Below are 24362 nucleotides of genomic sequence, written 5' to 3'. Positions count from 1 at the left end.
TTGCTTCTCATTTCTTAAACAACCATGTTGAACGACAAATCCCGTGGTCGTGGAAAATATGTCAGACTGTTTTCAACAAATATTTACTTATTTGATTGCATAAAAAAACTATTTATCACCAAAATATGAAACAGAGATTAATAAAACAACGCATTAGACTAGACTGTAGTTACAGCTGTAAAACAGGACTGTGCGTCCTCGGTTCGCGTCACACTGAATGTATGAACTGTACATCTAAAAACTAAATGTTATTTTCTTATTTGCCAAAATGTTCCCTGAATAAAATATTTAAAAATGCCAAGATAGTACCTATAAACGGTACCTCCTGAACATCCGCGTTGCTGTTAGATGCTGGACCGGCACGAGGGACTCATGGGGTGAACGCATTCCACCAATAACTACACCCTCTGATTCACAGAGTAGAGGGAAAATTGCTCTGGGTTAGGGTTAGCAGGGTGGCTGGTGAATAATAATATGGCTACACTTCCACCATCAGCTGACCTAAAATGAATCTGAATGAAACGATTATGAATCTGAATAAAAGGTCAATTGTGGTAACAGTAGTTCTTTCATATCATTGGTTAAGAGAGATCGTGCTACCAGACCTCTAATGCATTAAATTTGACAGTTACAGTAGTTTAAGCTTGTGTTATGGAATGTCTTCATGTATGTGTGTTGACGTTTTAAGTAGGACAATGAATAGAGTTTAGCGTGATATCTGTATTTGAGTGCATGTTTTCAGATGCACAACCCAAAGGACCACAGGACGCTTTGCCCTAAAGCTAGACATTTGCCCTAGCTTTGTCAAACAAAAGAGTCACAGTGGACTTGCACAGTGGAAAGGCAAGCTCAGTGGCTGGAATAACCATGTTACAAACCATGCCATGAAACAGCACTAATATTTAATGGCTTGCTGTCAGGACTGAGACCCACAAGCACATAGGGGCAATGTGTGTTCTGTTGCAATCTGACAATGAAAGGAAAATCTGAACAGGAAGGTTTGTGGTATTGTGTGTGTTTGTTGCATGTGCAATATTCCTTATTTGCTTGTTATGCAAACCTCACTTAAGCTTTAGCTCTGCGCGTTTCAGAGCACGTCCGTCAACCCATAACAGTTTCTGACGTGGCATTGCGATCCTTCTTCAGGCTTCAGTAGCTGGCATCAAGCTTTGTCCTAATCCAAAGGGTTGATGGAGAATCAGTTAACGGGGGGCGTCTCCAAGCATGCTCACATCAGAACATCCCATGTGGGATCAGGATGAAGAGGTGTGCAGGTGGAGAAGCCAGGCTAATGGTAGCGGAGATCGAATGATGAGCGGTCACAGCGTAAACCCTGGGTTTGTGTAATCGACTGGTAATGTCTGCACTGAGAATGAAGATGTCCGTGCAAACCACTGACATTCTGTGATTTGTGTAATCAGGAATATGGTTGTAACCATCGGTTACAGAAATATCTTGCCATTTGTCTTCGTTACAAAATAAAAGCACAATTAAGCACATTTGCTCATAAAAAACTGTTATGGTTATCTATTCTTGATCGTGTAAAAAAAAAAAAAACACTATAAAATTGATGCAACAACAAACCAGTCTAACGGAGGCAGGAGCATGTTGTTGATGGCTCAATAACCCTCTCTGCTAAACCATACCCTCTTTTCACACCCATTCTTTGTCATTTTGTCCCTTTCTACATTTGTTTTGTACCTGTAAACAAACTAATTGACATCCACGTCCTCAACCTTTGCGTATCATTTTTTTTTCTCTCTCTCTGTAGTTAAGAGTTGTCATTGAACAATGAAAATGAATCATCATAAAACATTACACAGAGAAGTATATCTAATTGTACAATCTTTTTTGAGGGTTTTACATGATCGCAGTGCTTTTCTGTTGATTGTACACTTAAAACAAGCAGCATGAGTAAATGAACATGTGTCGTTTGAAATGCGGAGGAAATTGCTAATGAATATTTAATGTACACCAGTAGCGGTCGCACATATTCCTGTGTGACGGAGACAGCTGTAGAGGTCAGAGGTTGAGAGTTCAAAGGGTTATTGGCAAATTCAGCCCCCGAGGGAGATGGCCATACAACTAGAAAGTAGATTTCCATGTAAGTTGTTGCTCAATATCAGTGTCAGATGAGACCCTTCTTTAACAAGCAATTATGTTGCTGCCACTGGGTCATTAATTAAACTAAAGGAGACCAAGCTAATTCGGCTTTGTGACCCTGCAAAACATTCTCACAGCCCACTGCACCACTCGGATATTATCCAATCAGTGCTGCCATCACACACTGCTAATTGGTGATGTTATGTCTGCTTTTCACTGTTCCACTTTTAGTCGGCCCTTTGACTTCAATCACATGACATATGTCCCAATTACTGGGAGATGTTTCTCAGTGTGTGGTGTCTAATAATGTGAGTGTGCTTAAAGTCATTTTTGGAAGGCTCTAGCAGTCTAATTCTTTGGTTTCATTCCAAAAAAAAAAGAAAACCCAACAACAATACAGCCTCTGAAAGCCTGAAAACTATCCTCCTCGCACTTCAAAATAGTAACAGACTTTTAACACAGTGGGAGAGTTTCCGTAACTTCCCTAATTAAGTACATCTTTCTAATTTTCTTCTCAAATGAGCCCCGTCTTTCAAGTAGTAGCATTGGACAGGGAGGCAAGCTCCAAAAACAAAAAACTCTGTCATGGTAACGTCAGAGTTTGGCTCACAGACAGGGGTGGAGAGTCTCTGGAAGCATGGAATGGGAACTGTGCTTAGCAAAATCATGATTCCTGTCCCGAAAAGTAACCTGGAATAACAACACTGTGATAGTTTTCCCATATTTCTATTTAGAAACCCTTTAGAAACCCTTTTTGGACGATTTAAAAAGTATAGTGCCTTGCAAAAGTATTCAAACCCCCTAAACGTTTTAAATTTTCATCATGTTACAACAACTCATTTCCATTTGTTTTTGTACGATTTTTGTGACGTACCAAACAAGATTAGTATATAACTGTGACATGGAAGGAAAACTATGCGTGATTTATAACTTTTTTTTTTTTTTTTAACAAAAACAAGTCTTAAAAGTGTGGCATGCATCCTGCTCTCTTTGACGCGAACCAAGGGTAGGTGGAATAAGTCAAAGCTGGAAACTACACATTTTCATCCAGTGTTTGGTGTCTTGGACTTTGAATGTATAGTATGGCTATTTTAAACTTTATGATTGAAAGCAAATTAACAGAATGAAGCCTTCAGAAGACACCAATTAGTGAAAGGATTAACTAGCTACGTTTACATGGACAAAAGTAACCGGCATCAACGGCCGATCGGGAATAAATACACGTTATGTAAACAGAGCAATCATAATATTGTCATTATCTTAAGCTCAGTCGGAATGAAATTGTTTTCTGAATGAGAGGGGTGGTTTATGCCGACTGATAATCCAATCGACATGCATGTAAACGTTCGTCGGGATCAAGTTATTCCAAATAGGCAAACTGACCTGAGTGCGCATGTGCGGCTGACGTAAACCTGACGTATTTTCACGTTGTTAAGTAGCAGAAATACATCAGGAAGCAAAACTGTTTGTGGTCCCGATACAACCTTTCTGTTCGAAAAGTTATAAGAGCTCAAAATTATTACTTATTCAGTAACGTTTCCACTAGAGCTGTGCATAAAAATCGATACAAAGATTAATATCGATTTTTTTTTTAAATGATTTAAAACCGATATTCTGGCTTTCAATATCGATATACCTCCCAACACCTAGGGGGCGCTATAGCAGCCTAACCTTGATCCCTAAATTCAGACGTTTGGGCACGTTTTTGGTTTCTGTGATACATTAAATGCATTGAACCAAATGCACTTTGTTTTCCTGTTAATATATCAGTGTTCAATAAATTGAACATAAATATAATATTTGGCTGGTTTTGTTGATTGAATGACTTTGAGCATTTGAAAGTAATAAATATCGATATTGGAGTCAAATCAAATCAAGGTGAGCTATATCGAGAATCGTATTGTATCGTCAGCTATGTATCGAAAATCGTATCGAATCGGCTCATCCTAGATGATACCCAGCCCTAGTTTCCACCATAATTAGAAAATCGTGCTAGCCCATGCTGGGCGCTCGGAAGACAAACAAACTCGCATAATACTGCTTTGTTTACTATTTTTTGTTGTTGAGCAAAGACAAAGTTCTCCTTTTTTTAGGGAAATCTGCGCATGTCAGAGTGGTTCCATTCTGAATAAAGCCAGGTGCAAAAAAATGCACATAATAGTCAGATTAATTGATTGTGTGCTCATATAAATGGTACAATCTGATTATTTTTGTTTTTTTAATCCCAATATGTTTCAATATGATCGGGACATTTTGTGCATATAAACACAGGTAATGTGTGTCAATCTCAGTAGAAATCCAGCTGTTTTGTTAGAGAACAGAAGTAAAACAGCATCATACAGCCATGGAACACATGCAGGCAGGTCAGAGAGAAGTAGGATTAGCTTATAAATCAATATTCTGAGCTTTAAACATCTCACAGAGCTCTATTGCAGCCATCAGAGAATGAAAAGAGCATGGTACAACTGGTTCTACAAAGTATTGACTTAAGGAGGCTGAATAAAAGTGTCCCACACTTTTCAGATTGTTGTTTTTTTAAAAAATGCTGAAAACTGTGTATGATTTTCTGTCTGCTTCACCATTGCGAACTACTTTGAGTTTGATTTATTGATTTATTTATCAGGAAAGTGCATATTGATGACAGCACACCTGTAACATGCCAGACTGAGCCAACGGCTAGTTTTCATCTGTAGTCCTGTTTGACAGTTGATCTTTCACATACCATAGATTCAGGTTCCTAACAGTAAGGTGACATGTCTGAATTTCTCCAGCACATAAAAGAAACAAAACCACTACAGAACAAGCAGACATACCGAAAAGCACAAAAGCAGTCCATAACGTACCATGTTTGCAAAAACTCTTAAGAGCTGACATGTTGTCCAAGTCCCTATGACCTTTATTCTCAAAAAGCCAGTTCATCTAATATCTCCATCCAGAGAAACAGTGTTTTACCCCTCCTAAGTAAACATTGTTTATTTTTACCCTACGACACCTATGCCCTAACATTTTACACATCTCCGGGTAGAGGAGATGAACCCGGAGCCCCCCCCCCCTCACTCGGACAAGTTCAACCGCATAAACCACACTCCCATCTGGATCCAGATCCTCACGGTGCTTTAAGGCGGCCTAACACCCTTCCTACCACTTTAACCCTTCTGCCTCAGGGTATACATACACTGTTGTACAAAAGCAATCTTTCTCGCCAGCCAACCTTCCCTCTCTTTGTTTTGCAAATGGGTTCTCCCACTTCATTTTACATACACACTCCAACCGCTGAGCTCTGGGGACCGTCCAGGAAGTAATTGTGGCTTTTGTGCGTGTGGTCCCCCCCCTCCACTCCAGCGGTTACCCTTCAGTTCCCTCCCCTGCTTTCTCAAAGGAGCCACGCCCCCTTGTCAGCTGTCATCGTATAACTGCCTGCAGACCCAGGGGCCTAATGACAGGATCTATAGTACATGAAAACACAATTATAGCCCTTGGTTCAATTGCTACTGTGTGAATAGCCTTTAAAGGAGAGAAGAAAAAAAAAACAGAACAAAACACATGGTGTCTACTTGAAGGTACATAATTCTGAACAATAGCCTTTAAATCACGGTCCATGAAAACACGGCGATCTCACAGTGAGCAATTTAAATACATTGTGTTTAAGCAACCCTTCCTACTTTGGTGCGATGCTAGTTGAAGGATGTGTCATGGGAGGATTTCTGAGATAAAAGGATCTGTTGAGCTGTTTTAATAAATGACAGGAGTACGTAACTGACTGAAACACCCTTAAAAATCATAAAGCATTCCACTGTCTCGGTTCATGCTCGCTCTATGGCATCAGTTTGAGGACATATTAAGCAGACATGACCTACTGCAGGAGTGCTTGATGAAACCTGCTAAGCACCTACTGCTGCAGTTTAATCTCGCAGGCACTGAAATATCTCCTACTAGGCAGTCAAAATGGCAGAAAGAGACGCCTAGCAGCCTCTTTTTCAAATGGGAACAGTGACCCCCAATGGACGAGACAATGAAATCTTCTAAAGAGTTAGCAGCATCCCTACCTGCTTGTATATGTAAGTGCAATGGCTGTCTAATACAGCAGGGGTCAGTGTTGTACCATGCTAAAATAGGGCACAGTGGGAGAAAAATGCAAAGCCATGGCAGCAAAGACTACTTGTTTCTCAGTGACAACACTAATCTTATTTCACAGTGTTAATGTCCTGCTTTGATGACCTCTTGACCCCCACCCCCGATTTTAAGTGGATGGCTAGAAAAACATGGTCTGGTTCAGCAGTCAATCTCCTGACACAGAGCCCTTTTTTTCAATCTAAAGTGACAAAGGCATTTAAATACTTTACATCCTACCCTACAGTGGCCAGACATTTCATTACCGCAATCAAGAATGGACACAAGCAATAATCTGCATGCAGATGATTTAAAATCTTTAAAATGACATGTTTAGGTTGAATGTTTACATAATATGCATTAAATGCACAATTTGACACCAAAACCCCAGTAAGAACTATATAGAACAAAAGTATGTAAAAGAAAGAAACAATACACACTGGACAACCAATGGCATTCTAGCTAAGTAATAAATAAAACAAAATGTATTAATCAGGTGCTAACTGATGGACTAATGACCTAACACCACCCACAACACTGATGGGAATACAATAAAGTAAATATCAGCACAACAATGCAAATGAAGTGTGGCATCCTACTGCAGAACACATGGGGACAGAGAATGGTCTGTCTATTGTCCTACATCCTGTCAGGCTTGTCAAAACATGTACACTCCCAAAATTTTCCCATCTACTCAAGTAAAATACAAGCAACGGGTCCGACTCCCAGTTCTTTGTCATTCTAGTTACGTAATGTGGACGTAAGTGTTAATCCTAAAGTCTGTGAACATGTGTTAATTATTTGACCTGAAACAGCTCTAGAGTCATACCTTAGCACTATAGTTAGGAGGTAACAAATTGTACAATAACAAAGCTAGTACAGCTAGTGTTGTCAATCCAGGATTTATAATAATAAAATATTCAGCATGACCAAAGTGGTGTACAAACACAACAACCCTCTCAACAGGGATTTTGTTTATTTAGACAAAGCCATTTTGACATGTCCCATTTTTATAATTCACCCTTATATTCTGTTATCAAAAACTACTTATTGGATTTTTGTCATATCTGATGCAGAAACAGGAATAATGAAGCCTTTAAGTAAGCAAGTCAATAAGTAATGTATAAGTTAACTACTTAAAACGTATGCATTGGTGCATAATTAGTAAAGTACTTAGGTAAGTAAGTAACAGAGTAAATAAACAAGTAATCAAGTAGGTAAGTAACTGAGTCTGCAAACAAGTGAAGACATAACTAGATAATTAACTAAATAAGCAAGTGGGTGAGTAGATAAGTGAACAAATAGGTGCCAATGTAAAATAAGGACAAATATCTATGAATAAGCAAACAAAAAAGCAAGTAATTAGGTAAGTACTTACTTACTTATGCATAGATAACTAGGTAAGTACTTATGTTAGTGATTGAGTAAATAAGTGAGTCATGAAGATAGTCAATAATTAGGTCAGTAAGTAATAGATATATGGAGTAAGTAAGAAAGTACATGAAGAAGTAATTAGGTAGGTAACTAAAAAATTAAGTACATAACTAAACAAGTACAGTGAATAAATAAGAAAGGAAACTCACTTATGCATGATTGAGTACTTCAGTAACTAAGTAAGTAAGCAAATAACGATGGAAGTTAATTTGTGATTAATTATGTCAGTCAGTGGGTGCGTAAACAATGAATAGAAGTAATTTGGTTGTAAGTAAATATGTTGGCAAGAGCAAGTAAGTAAATAAATACATGGGAAAATAGTAGTTACCACCTTATTTATGGATTTAAGCATACATAAGTAGCTAATATGTGAAATAGTTTGGTGAGTAAATCAATAAGGAAGTAAGTAAAAGAATAAGCCAAGAAGTTAGTACATAAATGAGAAAACAAGTAATTTAAGAATAAGTAAAAGAGGTAATATTTAAGAAATTGAGTAAATAACAGTATGATTATAGGTGAGTAAACAATAAATTAAGGATTAAATAAGTAATTAGGTGAGCGCATGTTTACCTACATGTGTATTCATACACAAGTAAATAGTAGGGTAATAACTTAAGTAAATAACCTAGTAAATAAGTAAATCAGTAAGTAAGCAGTTATGTATGTACTTATGTAAACATACATGGACAATGAGTACATAAGAAAGTAACTGATAACTAAATAAGTAACTAAGTAACTATTTACACTATTTCTCAGGTAAGAACATACATAAAAAAGTGAACAAATAAGTAAATAATTAGGTAAAGGTAAAAGTATAGGTTAGTTTATTAATAAGTACTTAACTAAGTACATAGGTATATATAAGTTGTAATAAATGAAAGAACATTATGTTCTTCTTAAACAGAGGAATACATTTCTTCAGATGTCAAAAAAGAGAAGCTTTATGTGACTTCACAAGCTATTACAAGGGATCTTTGCTAGTTAACCATAGCTTAGGAGGGTAGCAGTGGCATTAAGTGTCCATCATCATACCACCCATTAAATGTTATTTTGTATATGTATATTTTCTACCTAAAATGACTTTGATGGATCCCTCTTCTTTATCCTGTAGACCTGCTTGTCGAGTTACAAAAAGGAAAAATTCACTTTAACTAAAACTCAATGTTACATCTATCCAGGTTATACTGTTTTTAAAATGAAATATTGTATAAATTGCAATTTCGTGCATTTTTTTTAGATACATTTAACAATATAACTTGAATGTACAAACACACACACACATATATACATATACACACATATATATATATATACACACACACATATATATATATATATATATATATATATATATATATATATATATACACATACATATACACATACATATACATATATATATATACACATACATATACACATACATATACACATATATACACATACATATACATATACACATATATATATACATATATACATATATATATATATATATATATATATATATATATATATATATATATATATATATATATATATATATATATGTATACACATACACATGACAAAATCATGTTCTAATGAGTTCTCAATCAGTGTGTACATTTTTCTTAAAAGGTAATCTGAGGCTAGTCAAATAGCATCATATAAACTATTTCTGTATATATCTCATTCATGCGCCAAGTTTCACATTTTGATCTTAGGTTACTGAAAAAATTTTAAGAATCCTTGCTGAGAGACCGTGTTTCTAACACTTTGTTCCTTGTTCCCACGAGAGCTCAGTATGTCTTGAAGACTGCTCAGCTTCAAAGCATCACAGCACTACTTTCGACACTTCAAATGACACAGAAGATACAGAAAGAAACGTTAAAGCTAAAGCGTCCGTACTGCATACACATAAACACAAAAACAAAAGCACTTGCATTTGGCCTCGTATTTTAATGGTTAAAAGGTTTTAAACACATATATAACTTTGCAAAGACCATGTTTAATAAAAGCCTTTCTCAACAAATTTAAACTCAAATGCAGTACCATTCAAACAACAGTGTGGTATTTTGTAAAGCTTTTGAAGCAGAAATAAGTTTGCAGTCACCAGAGGTTTTCTGCAACACACATTCCTGATGTGTTCTCTAAACATCACTGTGAGATAAACCCCAAAGATACAGTAAATCATAAAGTGCGGGATGTAATAAAGCATCTCTCCCCATTGTCTGCTCTAGTTAAACATCTACCAGGAACAATATGTGTTGCTATAGCTACACACTTCCCAGCAGATGCAAAACTGCAGTATGATGTAGCCGGAGAAGTCCCACTTTAATAGATTACATGAAAAGAAAGAAATCATAAGGTGCAAGTTGGCAAGGTGGAGGGAAATAATGTTCTCAGAAATTTATAACGGCTAACCTCTACCGCAATGGCCATCTTAAAATGTTCGGGTGCAAATGCATGCATGCATTATCCAAAATGAATCTCTTCTCCTGTGCAACAACTGGAGGCAAAATATTTCCAGAAGGAGACGTGTTTCTCATCCCTTTTCACCATCCAGCACCCTCATCTCCAGCAAAGCAGGAATTTATAAAACATGAAGAGTGCGCGTACCCAGGACTATTGGTCCCCAGAGTGGTGGGTCTGAAGTAATCCCGTTACATTTCAATGCCTATGACTTGTTAAAATTGATGGCGTGTGTGTGTGTATAAACGTGCGGTGCAGCAATCCAGCCAGCCCCCTTATATGGCCCGATATTAATCACTGTGCACTGTCCCATGCAATATTCACCCGGCTAAGCACAGTGGGTGAAGAGGTTGTCTGGGTTTGTTCAATCATTCCCGTTCCCCTTCCTTTGTTTCAGGGTCTGTTACCGTCTCTCCTTCAGTCTTCTTGTCCCAGATGGAAGAACGCTGCAGGTAGAGGTGAGGGCTTCAGTGACGAATGACACTGAATAAGTCCAGGTAGAGACAAATATTCAGCAAGGCAGCAGTCGAAGGAACTAATGAATTTTGATTTGCTGAAATGACTTCAGGGGTGACATTTTCACACAGACCTCACATCCGTCTTGACAGAAAGTCATAACAGAATTTTTTTTTTCCTTCTCAAAGTTTCGCTAACTCTTAAAATTCAACCATCTGGGGCCAGTTGTTAAGGTCCGGACCCTCTCCTGAGACTGGAGAAGCAGACTCAGAATTTGTCTTTGCCCTCTCACCACCTCTATTTGTACGCCAATGGAACTGCTCCCTCGTCTTTCCCAGCCTTTCCCCTCAAATCCTGGGGAAAGTCAACATAGGCAGCTCCAGTGGAAACCCACTGGGACGAGTTTGGCTCCTCAAACTAAATCCACAGTGGTCAGGCTGTCTGCTGAGCAGAAATAGATTGCATTAAGGAAACTTGAAATTGCACATAGAGAAAGGCATGCACTTCCAGACACGTCTTCGTGTAGGAAAACCCTTCCAGTAAAGACTCCGTGGGGTTTCTCCACAGCTTTGACTGTTAGTTTTATTCACAGGATTGTAAAAATGTATCTGACTGCATTTCATTTTTCATGTACATACATTGTTATTTTATAAAATTGACAATGAGTACCTTTCAGAAAAAGGGTGTTTGCCTTTTTTGGACAGGACAAGTTAGTCCCACAGCAGCTCTTCTATACCGTTCAAGCAAAACATCAGAAAATATTAACTTCATTATTTAGTTTTTAAGCTGTGATACTTTATCCAATACAGATTTCCAGTTTACGTTGAGATCTGACCTTCCAGTTATGATTGATATCATTGCTTACAAAGTGTTTTCCCACATAAAAGAGAAAAAACTGCAACAGATTATTTGATGAAGGTAGAAGTTTTAACTCCTAGAGAAGATAATTACATGATTGTTCCCATTAGTGCATTAAAGCATATCCCACTAGCCTTAATCTAAAGCCCCTTTTCTAACAGCCCTACCCTACCCTACTTCGCTCCCTCTACTTGGCTGTGCTCTACTTTACTCTGCTCCTGTTGGTTTGAATTAGACGCGGTATAGCCAGAAGGTGATGAACACCTCCTCGGTTAGCCAAGAATGAGGATACGGACTTTAAAGAACAAAACTGCTGACTTTTAACTGCAGTAAAATATTTTTTATAGGTTGCATAGTGTTCTTTGGGTTATTATATCCAGAGAGGAACTGCTGCAAGCACACAGTGGCTCGATTAGGGCCGTGAACAACTTTTTAAACCAAAAACTCTTTAGAGATAAAACTTAATCGCTTTAAGTAGCTATGTTTGCATGCACAAATTTCACGATCGGATTGAAACGTAAAACAAAAACTAATTGGATTGTACCGTTTATATGGGCACACGATCAATTAATCCGATCATAACGTCTATACGCACCTGGCTTTATTCAGAATAGAACCACTGTGACAGTTATCCAATTTCCCCCCCAAAACACACAGAAGACCAAGTACTTCTATCTTTGCTGAACAACAAAACTTAGCAAACAAAGCAGTATTATACGAGTCTGACTGTCTTCCAAGCGTCATAGATGCACTTGCACCAGCTTCTAGATATGGTTGAATAGAAAGGTTGTATCGGAAGCACAGAAAATTTTGCTTCCCGACATATTTCCACTCAACAACTCGGAATTACGTCACGTTTACATCAGGCACACATGCTCACACAGGTCAGTTTGCCACATTAACCTTCTATATAACTTAAAAATAACTTCTTCCTGACAAGCATTTATATCCATGTCGATCGGATTATTAATCAGCACAAACCACCCCTTTCATTCAGAACACAATTTCATTCCCATTGAGCTTAATCCGGTCACAGTATTCCGGTTGGCACATCACTGGACATTTATTCCGATTACTTTTATCCATGTAAACGTAGCTTGTGTGTGTAAAACGAGAGAAAGCCTCGCTAAATCTGCGGATCTGACTTAGGTCCAGCGCGTACGTCTTCGTATAGAAAGCTGAAGTGTCCTTTTTAATTTCTTTTGTTTCCTTCAGGCGTGGTTCCTGGTTTGCAAATGGTAAAATTATATTTCGGTTTGACCCACTCCATTCATGGTAAATGGACTGAACTTACATAGGGTTAAGTGCCTTGCCCAGGGGCACAATGACGTGTGGCAAAGGGAAGCTGGAATCAAACCCACAACCTTCTGATTGCAAGACGACTACTCAACCCATCAAGCCTCAGTCGCCCTTAATATTAATGTTGTAGTAACTTTTCCCTGGACTTGCTGGGAGAAAACCTTCTCTTTTCTTCGCCCTTGGTCAGTCAGTGTCACAATATAGCATTTTGGCTCTAATGAGCTCTGATTTTACCGACTGCTGAGCAGGGACGAAAAAAGCCACACCGGTGCTGAAAAAGCTGAAGGAGCAGTGGCGTCTCTGGCATGATAAGTTAAGTGGGGCACAAAAACTCAACACCTATTAGCAGCAACTATTTTTTTTTTTTCGTGACGCATACAACCTGACTTTGATCAATTTGAAATCAAACAGACAAAGTAGCATAAACCAACACACTAGAAATGCCATTTTATTTAAGCTAAATGTTATTTAATTTTGATACATAAAATTACAAATAAAGGCCAAGTAATAATGTTAATTTATTAACAGAAAAGATTCATATTAATCCTTCAATAAGCTAGCAAGGACAACCAACTCTAGACTGTCACACACTATCCGGCAGAACGTAAATGTAAATTTCCAGTATTTTGATTGGATGATTCGAGCTTGATTGATTATTGTGAAAATGGAGCTCCACAGCGACATCTGCTGGGGTCAGGCCCCACTGGCCCCAAATGCAGAGACGCCACAGGGAAGGAGCCAAGTAGAGCCAGGTCAAACAGAGCCAGTGGAAAAGGGGCTTAATTTGTTGTAAGTACATGCTGTCGGTTAAAGTGCAATAGTCCAAAAATGGTGGGACTTATTGGTTTGATGCATTTAATGATTGACGCAAAAAATTATAGATTTTCTGCATATGGTGTGCCATGCAGTGTTTACGGCTAGGTGATTGATTAATGCCTCTATTGCTTTTCTCTTTATTCCATTTGTGCAAATATGGGTACAGGTTGGAAACCCAGGCACAGCTGGGGAGTAACTGCAGCTGTCGTGTTGTTTCCCCATTAACTGCTGTGACTGAGGCCCCCTGGGCCAAAGCACTGCAGTGCTTTCATGGAAACTCAAAGCTATACAGGCTCTGGATAAAACGTTCAAGAATCTAAAAAACAGTTCTGTATTAAGCAAGGATTAATTGGTAAAAAATAGGCAAGAAAACCTATTTGTTTAATTCATCGTTCTAAAGGAACACAAATGCATTATTTCAATTACCTGATATTAAAATGTAAGGAAGCCGAGCTCTATGAGTAATTCTGGTGGAGTCCACTATATATTCTTTTAAATTAATTCATTTCATTAATTCTATTGGTATTTGTCTTTTTTTTATTGTATTGTACTGGTATTTGCAGGCAGGCTGTTCTTCTTATTATTGATGTGGCAAAGAAAGAAATCCGCTTTGTGATCCTGCAAGCCTCTGCATGTTTCAAGTGCTGCTAAGCTAATTTATCTGTCAAGGTCTGTTACAAGTCACGGTCACCCACTCTAGTCTGCTGTTGTTGTCCAAGAATGCCTGTGTGTCCCCGCACCCACACTAACATCCAGACAGACACAGGCACATGCTCCCACATGCGATGTGCCTGCAGACACCTGTGCTCTGTCGCTCATTATCCACTCATCTCATAATGCTACTTGTTAAATCGCGGAGTTAACCTGATGAACAGAAGAAAGACCTTGTCTATCAAGTACCCACTTCTAAGCTTTCAACCACATAATTACTTTAAGGTGTTTTGCATTTTTTCTTTTTTCCCACTGATCTCCTTAAAGGGTCACAAGTCAACCAAATCCCCGACGGAGACCGCAGTAAAGCTTCAATAGTGAAGAAAATATTTTGGTGATTTGGCACATACAGAAGGTTTTTCTTGTGTAAAAAAAGTAGAGATGGACTGAGAAATCATTTGTAACCAGAATGGATGCTTTTATGCTTGATGGGATCTGAGCATTATCGGTTGGTCTTGTTGTTTCTAACAAACCCTTGGGGTTAAAGTTGTTACAGAAGGAAGAAGACTCAGCCATAAAACTTCAGTTTAAGGTGTTTAAAATAAAATAAGAGGAAGCACCAAAGCTGTGGGACGCTTTTCAAAAGTTAACCGTCTGTTCTACAGACGAACAGCAGCTGTTCATTCACTGTTCAGCCCAAAATGATTCATACACCTGTCAGACTTAGGTTTAATTTAACCAACATGTTTCGTCTCACTGGAAGCAATAAGAACATTTTAATTATGTCAAACCAGAGCCCCGGCATGAAGCTGACTGAGAATCTGTGGAGGGAGATAAAAATTAGGGATATGTCACGGCAGCCTTCCAACCTCAGACTTGAAGCTCAAAATTACCAAAGACAAATCTGGTAAAAAGCTGGTGAAAACAGGTAAAAAGCTGGTCAGCAATATGAAGAAGGGTTCCAATGCAATGAAGATTTTTTTTCGCTGATTACCTAAAAGAGTTTAAATGAGTTGTGATATGCCATTCATGTTTATTTTCACGGCAATACCTCCAAAAGTAATTTAAGTAAATACAGCTATGTATGAATTCAGTTGCTTTCAGTTACAGTATGTATCAATTGAAGACACTATCCAGATCATACACAGCCAGTCAGCCACTGGGGTACAGTGTTCAGTGAAAATATCACGATGCATCGCAATAATTCAAGTTTGTAATATCTACAAAAAACTGAATGAAAGTCATTTTCAATCTAAATCTGCCAAGGCAATATATAACTTTTGGCTTAACTGCACTTGAAATATATATACATATATATATATATATATACACACACACACACATGCATATATACACACATATATACACATACATGTGTGTGTGTGTGTGTGTGTGTGTGTGTGTGTACGTATGGGGAGGGGGTAGATTTATACAGTTATATATTGGAAATCAGCCACGTAATCTCTTATCGGTGCATTTCTAGTAAGAATTGTATTTGACATTAAAACGTTGTAAATCATTGCAGGTCAGTGGTATTTGCAGGATAGTGCTCTGTGTACGGCAGCTCTCAGGTTAGCCCTGAACCATGCTCTGCTGCACAGTCAATGCCCCCAGCTTATCTTATCACTCTCCAGTTGGCTTACCCCTTATAAACACACCTAGATATGAGACTCGGGAAGTAATCTTGAGCCAGCTACAGTAAGAGAAGAGTAGTAGGAAGGTTGTTTTGTGATAACAGGCTGGCCTGAATGTGAGAGGGTAAAGAGCTTCAGGCAAGCATCAGGTACGAACTAATAACTATGTCCGCAGGTGCTTTCTTATGCAGAAAACAGTGCAACAACCAGCAACCATGCTGAAGGACGGGCAAGTCAGCATTATGTTTTATTCATGATCCCCATTTAAAGCATGCTGAAGGTCAAAGGCATGTTGCTGGATATGATGTAACCTGCTCCTCTTACATCTCACAATAAAAAAATAAAAAATAAAACTCAGGACTCACGGATTAGCTTTTGACCATGCACACATTTAAGAAGAAAGTTTTAAGTAAGTTTCACTTACTTAACAGTTTCTCCATTCCTTCCTTGGTTGTTTCCTTAGTTTTCCTTCCCAGTTCCTTACTTCCTTAGTTCATTTCTTTATTTTCTTTTTGATTAGTTGCTTAGCTTATTCTCCTAGTTTATTGTTTCCTTCTTTAACCCCTTCTATTTTATTTTAGTCTTTCTTCCTGTCTCATGACAGGAAGTCTTTTCTTTGCTTATTCTGCAGTTCCTAGGTTTGTTTGTTACTTTATTCCTTCACCCCTTCTCCAGTCTTTTAAATAATCCCTTCCTCAGTTCCTTCCTTCCTTCCTTATGTCCTTCCTCCATTAATTCCTTCCCTCCTTATATCCTACCTACCTTAGTTCCTTCTTTCCTTATATCCTACCTACCTTAGTTTCTTCTTTCCTTATATCCTTCCTACCTTAGTTCAATTCTTCCTTCCTTATTTCCTCCCTCTCTTAGAACCTTCCTTCCTTATGTCCTTCCTCCCTTAGTTAATTTCTTCTTTATTATGTCCTTCCTCTCTTCCATTGTTATGTCCTTCCTCCCTTAGTTCCTTCCTTCCTTCCTTATGTCCTTCCTCCCTTAGTACTTAGTTCCTTCCTGCATTATGTCCTCCCTTAGTTCATTCCTTTCTTTCTTATGTCCTTCCTCCCTTAGTTCCTTCCTTCCTTATGTCCTTCCTCCCATAGTTCCTTCCTTCCTTATGTTCTCCCTCCCTTAGTTCCTTCCTTCATTATGTTCTTCCTCCCTTAGTACTTAGTTCCTTCCTGCATTATGTCCTCCCTTAGTTCATTCCTTTCTTTCTTATGTCCTTACTCCCTTAGTTCCTTTCATCCTTATGTCATCCCTCCCTTAGTTCTGTCCTTCTTTATATCTTTCCTGCCTTAGTTCCTTCCATCTTTATGTCCTTTCTCCCTTAGTTCATTCCTTCATTCCTTCATTAGGTTTTTCCTCAGTTCATTCCTTCATTATTTTCTTCCTCCCTTAGTCCCTTCCATCCTTATGTCCTTCCTCCATTAGTTCCTTCCTTCTTTATGTCATTCCTGCCTTAGTTCATTCCTTTCTTATCTCCTTGCACCCTTCCATCCTTATGTCCTTCCTTCCTTTATCATGTCTTTCCTTCCTCCTTCCCTCCCCCCTTCATTCATTCTTACTGTAGATATATACAAGCTAGACTGTTCATGACCATTGGGGGGTCGGGGTTAGTCATTAGCAGTAGGACAGAAACAATGGACCCTTTGGTGTTCAGTTAATCAAACAAACAGGTTTTTAACTGTGGTACAGAACCGAAGCACCAGAACAAAACCCACACAGGCACAGAAAAAAGCTGATACAGAAACACTCCATCAGAGGTTAGGATTAGCAGCTGAATAATTTATGGTAGATTGAATTCATTAGGTATGCAACATGATTACTCATGAGATGCACTTTTTGACTGCAGAGGCATTTTGTTGCTTCCAACTTCATGAGCATCGCACAGCTGCTGGTGCGCTCAACACTGACAGTATATGCAGAAGTTCGGTCGTGACGGTGGCTTGCTTTAACCGTTAGCTTCACTGTAGCCAATACATGTTCAAATATTTTGAAACAGCTTGTTCCTAGGCTCTGAGTCACTGCCACACGCTAGATGTCTAAAAGGGACAGCTTGGATGTTTTTAAGTGAGGTTATTATCCGTAATAGTTCCCCCGCCTGGGGTAGAAAGTTGTCATATTGTTTACTGGTACTTGCGAGAAATCGAGGTGTCAGCTATTTTTAAGGCAAATTTGAACAAAATAATTGTGATGTAGAGCTACTAAGTGCCAACACTTGTTCAGACAGACTAATATTCGGTTTATGGGAGGCTTCTTTAAAGAGAAATGCAGGAAAGGGAAAACTTCAAGAACTCCCTGGCAGAAGGGAAGCAGATGAAACCAGGAACAAGTGCAAGGCGGCACACTGAGGTAGGGACAAAAACAATGAAGCATTTTTTTTTAAGTGGATTCCTTCGGGAGCTGTTTATATAATGGTTCTTGTCTTTATTGGATTGTGTAGACATAGTCATTAAATCAAGTGATTCTGAAACGTGAAATTCTGAATGGCAGAAATTGCAGTGGGCTGTGATGTTACAATAGAGTTATTATCTGCGGTGGAATGCAGATCTGATTGAGCCGCTGCAGCTTAGTGCATGCTGGATAATAGCAGCAACTTAAACACATACTTTCTCAGCAAACTAAATATCACAGCCAAACGCATTTTCAGCCGTGTTAACTTCCTCAGGAAATCTTATCTGAGAGAGATATTTTCGTCTGTGGTGGAGGCTTCCGGGCTACATAGCCTCATTATTTGCTTTGGCTTCCTGACTACGTTTCCCCTCTTATCCTCAACAGCCCTATAGTGGATGTTGGCTTCGGACAAGAGCATAAAAACATCCGCCATTTAAACAAACTGTTAACACATAAATGAGCTATCTCAGTGGGACAGACTCAGACTCTGTGGGCTCAGCAGTGTGCTTAAAGCTTAGGATATTGGCAGTCCTCTATCGGCACAAGCAGAAAGCCACTTATGCAGAAGGGAAAACAAGGATGGGATTGCAGTGTAAACCCACCTGAAGGCAGCAAACTATCAGTTTGTATATGAAAGACGAACTGTTCTGGAAGCAAGTGGCTCAGTGGTATACAAACATTTCACGAGGATCTTCTTAATGTCAGAAGCAGACTGCTCTGTCGTGTGTGTGTGTTTCCTTCTTTTGTTATATTAGGTTTAATGAATGGAGGACTACACACCCATTTTGTCAGGATACATTTACAGCGCCTGGCAAAAACGTCCATACCCTTTGAACTTCAGAGGAAGAATCTGTGGAAAGGACAACCGGTAGTTGTGCTCTCTACAAAACGTGTGGCGTTGTTGAGAGAAAGTCATACCAAATATTCAGGGCCGTGTAGGGGACCCAAAAACACGTGGTGTAAGGTGCTCTGTTTAGGTGTAAGGCCTAGTCCACACATAGCTGGATATTTTGGAAAACGGATACATTTTTATGCGGTGAGGCCTGTCGTGCACACGTAAACTGCGTTTTCATCTCTAAATACAAATTATTCTGAAAACCCCAGCCAAAGTGGAGATTTATAAAAAACTTTTTGAGCCTGTGTGTGTACATGACAAGACAGACTTTTAGGGTTTGATGTCAAATGTGAGGCTGCTGTTATAGACTTGGCAATACAGTAGAGTAAAGAATGAATGCTGTCAGAGAGGTGCTGATTTCTACACCGGTGTTGTGATTGTTTACAATATATGGCTAATCAATGTTAAACTGGACAAATTCACGGATCTAAGGCATCTCTGTTCATTTAATTTGAAACTACCTCAGCCTGCACAGCATTTCCTGTCTTCACCCGGGTATCGAGAACATTATAAACATTATAGTTGGTTCAAAAGCTTTTTATTTGTCTGTTTTTACAAGCCCAGCTGCTCTAACATGTTGAGTTAAAAAGGAGAAAAAGCGCTCGGAGGTCCGCTGTTTTACACAGGCACAATACTGTTCAAAATCGCCTTTATTTTGAAGGATTCTGATTGGCTGACGTAGGTTTTAGCTTTGGTACACTGCCCCGTATGCGTCTGGCATGTTTAAAACAACGGTCACTGGTGAATTTACATGGGTTTGTGTGGATGAAAACATTTCTAAAAACAATCCTGCCTGTACAATGATATATTTCAAAAACGACTTGGGGGAGATACTCGATTTTATAAAGACACAGCTACATGTGCACAAGGCTTAAGTCTGGCAGAAAACTGACATCCAGAACATAACGCCACTGTGAAACATGGTGGTGGAGGCATCATGCTGTGGGAGATGCTTTTAGCAGCAGGGACATGGAAGCTAATCAGAGTTGATGGGGAGATGGATGGAGCTAAATGTAGGGTAATATTTGAGTCTGTTAGAAGCTGCCAATAGCTGGATATCAGCGCAGAAGTTTACGTTCCACTTTCTAATAGGACTAAACCCATTTAAATACAAACGGAGAAGCAATGGCACGGTTTAGATTATACAATGTCATGACCTAGAATAACTCAAGGTTTATACACATGTATAATAGAGAATTTGTTGCAAGACTGAGCAATTTAAAAAAAATAAAGAATGGGAATCAGTTTGTATTTGTGCAATGTTCTCTAAGGAACTTGTAATTGTAAGTAAAAACAGAGAGAGAGACACGGTTATTCAAGATACTGACCACATTGACCACTTCAGAAAACTAAACAGAAGAACCAGCTTGGGAAAACATCACGCCAGACTGCAAGCCAGAAATGCAGTGAAATATCCTTGCTTCAACGTCCGGCAACAACACTCACACAGCAAAAACGGATCTAGAAATAAGCAAAATGTTCTTAAACATAGTGTTTTTGTCCTTGATTTGAGCAGGTAAATAAGATCATCTGCCAATGGAATGAGTATTTTGACCTCTAAAATAAGATAATTAGACATTCAGCACTTGAAATAAGATGATGGAGATGAATTGTTCCTATTTTATTTGCAAAAATCTTATTCTGTTGGCAGATCATCTTATTTGCCTGCTCAAATCAAGGACAGATACACAAATATTAAGAAATTTTTACTTATTTTTAGTTCCGTTTTTGCAGTGCAAACAGACCAAAAAGTCCCATTAGACAGTAGGAAGTGAAACGTCAGAGAATTCATTCACAAATATGAAAAGGGATGAGAAGCAGCACACACGCTCTCCCTGTGTCTTTATGAGCAAACGCTCAGGCCTCCCATCTACCAACAGTCCACACGTTAAACCTTTACTGGCCTCCTTTCCACAGAGGTATTCAGACTGAAACTCTACAGCTCAGACGTTAACACTTACCATTTTGTTCTTCTTGGAGTAAGTCTTCTTCAGCAGCCTCTCGTTCATCCTCTCCTGCTCCCGCTGAGCGTGGTGAAGGAAGCCATTCTCCAGAGGATCCACCACCGGCTGCACGTTCTCCTCCTCCTCCTCTTTGTTCTCATCTTCCGTCTTTTGCCGCTTCGCCAACTTCTTCTCCTTCCACCACTCCTTCTTCTCTTTCTTCATGGTACCGGTCTTCTTCTATAGGCAGAGAAGACAAGACGGTCAGATTTAGGTTGATCATATATAAATACATACTACTTGAGCATATTCTGCTTGCAGAATTTCATATAACCTAATACTCAGTGTCTTGGTAAAGTTTTCTATGGAATTTGATGAAAAGGACCAGCACAAAAATATTGCACATTTGGGAAGGGGAAGTAGATTCATGCATTAGATCAACATGTGTGTGTCCCACTGTTCCAAGAAAGGCTCAGAAGTTTCTATTGAGAACATCAGTGAACAAACAGCATCAAGAAGACCAACAAACACAGTGCAGGTCAACTATGAGCATACCGCAAGTATTAGTCACACACTCCACATAAATGGCCTTTACTCAAGAGTGCCAGAAATTAAGACATTGTTGACAGAAGGCCATGAGAAGTTGCATTTAAAGTTTGACATAGGTACACAACAAACGTGGAAGAAAGTGCTCTGGACAGGTGTTTTCTACCCCATCTGACCGAGCTTAAGCACCTTTTGTAAATAGGCAAAAACTACCTTTGAATGTGCAAAGCTGGTAGAAAACTATCCAAAAAAATACAAAAGTGAAGTTTACAGCAAAAAGTGGCTCCTCATTTGCCCCACAGACTGACTGCTTAATAATTACGTGGCTACTGAAGGTAAATTTGGTGTTTTGGGGGTGTATAAAAGCATTCTAAATTTATTTCTAAATCCTTCCGCATCCTTTTCCCTCTCAACCACAAAAGAATGCACTGAGGTCTGTGGTTGTGACTTAACAAAATCTGAAAATGGGTTTGAATACTTCTGCAAAGAAATATATATGTATGTATATCTATCTATCTATCTATCTATCTATCTATCTATCTATCTATCTATCTATCTATCTATATCTATATCTATATATATCTATCTATATATATATATATATATATATATATATATATATATATATATATATATATATATTCATAACAGAGCCTTATTTTTATCAGAATTCTGCGTGACAAGCAGGTCAATGCCACACTCTTGTTAGATTGCTAAAAACCTTGAAATGATTGTGCTCTTTGGGACGTCAGATCCATGAAAAACAACAGCACACGCTGCCTTCGAACAAGAACAAACCAGGCAGACGTGGATGGATAGCCGGACTGACAGGAGAGAAATGTTTTAAAGAAAGGATGGTGGGTGTGCCGCAGCTGGCAAACAGTCAAGTGCACGGCCCCCTTCACTACTGGCTTATACAAAGCGAGCAAACTCCGGAGCATTGAACGGCGATGCTAAACCTCCTCTTTTAAAGTCATCTTTAATCCTGTCAGCAGCAGAAGAATGCCGTGCTGGAGACCATAATCACTTTATGGCTCAGATATAATGAGCTTATGATATGAAGTGCTGCTTTATTGCACACTGGAGAAAATATAGTTGCTTTACAGTTCAACTATGACCAAGCAATTCCCTCTTTTAACTAATCGTTTCATGTCCACTTTGGCCTCCACACCCCGGACTGAACCAGTGCTTGTTTATAGGAATTCAAAACCCATTTATTACAGCCTAACATCCTACTCAGATTAGTTTTTCTACCGCCTCCCCCAATAAATCCACTGAGAATTAGAACAATAGGCAGACAAAAAACATTTTCCGTTTAAAGTGCTGTTTTAGTTACTGTAAGGTTTCTTGCCTAGAACCCGGCGTTACTGTGCAAGACATAAATCAAACCATTTCCTGTAAGACAGCAACAAGCCTGGTGGAGGTTTCAATCATCATCATGATTAGCACAGTCTGACATTCAACCACAGCACAGACCGCCATCCAAGTGAAAGAATTAGAAAAAAAACAACAACTGTATTTGTTTCGGAACCAGCAGCCTTTGTGAGATTTATCATGTAAGGTTCAACTGAAATATGGAAATATCTGTAAAGATCAGCAGCATAAAGGGATACAATAATGTAGGCTAAACTTTGCTCAGACACTTTTGATTTAATTTCATCATTCAGTGCTCCTTGGTGGGTGTCTGTCAGCATGTCACATCTATCCGTGGTAATGTTTTTCTCTGTGTAGCAAAGGTTCTCCAAATATGACCAGATTGTGAGGGCTCCTTCTGTCCGCAGACCTCTCCAGGTGACCCCCACAGATTTTCCATCGGTCTGGCTCTGGACTCTTCTCAGACTTTTGTTTTATGACTCACTATGATGAAAATAAAATAACTTTTAATCTTCACTTTTTTAAATTTAGCTGGTCCTTGGAATTACTCATTCAATTCCCGTTGATCAAAAACTATTTCAGCAAAAAAGAAAAAAAAAGATACCCCACGGCATGATGCTGCCATCACCATTATTTCTTTTTGGGCACAATGTTATTTGTTGACGGTCAGTTATATTTTTGCACAAAAACTTACGTTTTGCAACTGTCAACCAAGTGGGTCAGGAGTTTGTCCCGGTTTGACCCCCTGTTTCAACCCTCTTAGTTGTTGTGTCCTTGGCCAAGACACTTCACCCGAATTGCCTGCTGGTGGCCAGAGGGTCCAGTGCCACCGTTATATGGCAGCCTGGCCTCTGTCAGTCTGCCTCAGGGCAGCTGTGTCCACTAACATAGCTCACCACTGTTGTGCCAGTTCAGACGTGACAGAAAGCGGTAACGGACTACGTTACCCACGATGCAATGTGGTCAAAATGGCCACCAACTCATGTGGTCAAAATGGCCACCAACTCCCATCACGCAACACGGCAAAATGGCCGCCGATCAAGGAAACAGCATCAATTCGGGACGTAACGGACTGCGTTACCCATGATGCAATGTGGTCAAAATGGCCACCAACTCCCATCACGCAACACGGCAAAATGGCCGCCGATCAAGATAAGGTTGCTATAGTGATGGCTATAAAAGCCGATCACACACGATGAGCTTCCTTCTTCCCTGGCTTTAGCCAACCCGAGAAGACACACACACACACAGCTGTTTCCGTTGGGGTGATCCCACAACACGTGCTCGAATTCCTCGCTGGACCGAGAGTTTTTCGAAGCCAAACTATTCCCTGTGCAGACAGGAGGTCGACTAAAATAAGTACTTTTAAATTCCCTCTGATCAAAAGACTGAGAGACG

At 39.1% G+C, this 24362-nt stretch overlaps 1 protein-coding gene across 15 annotated transcripts in view; it reads right to left on the bottom strand.

Moving 5' to 3' along the window:
- The window catches only part of fbrsl1 (fibrosin-like 1), a 378307-nt gene that overhangs the window by 239648 nt on the left and 114297 nt on the right, over nt 1-24362 (bottom strand). For 14 of the 15 annotated variants that reach the window (XM_021319717.2, XM_021319696.2, XM_021319698.2 and 11 more), the window contains exon 2: nt 21063-21284. In XM_021319717.2, coding sequence (XP_021175392.2) covers nt 21063-21284 — 222 coding nt within the window. The remainder of the gene's footprint in view (nt 1-21062; nt 21285-24362) is intronic. The other variant, XM_036144598.1, reaches the window with a different exon arrangement.

Source organism: Fundulus heteroclitus, chromosome 12 (assembly GCF_011125445.2).
Source record: "Fundulus heteroclitus isolate FHET01 chromosome 12, MU-UCD_Fhet_4.1, whole genome shotgun sequence".
Taxonomy (NCBI): Eukaryota; Metazoa; Chordata; class Actinopteri; order Cyprinodontiformes; family Fundulidae; genus Fundulus; species Fundulus heteroclitus.
This window is presented reverse-complemented; position numbering and strand designations above follow the sequence as displayed.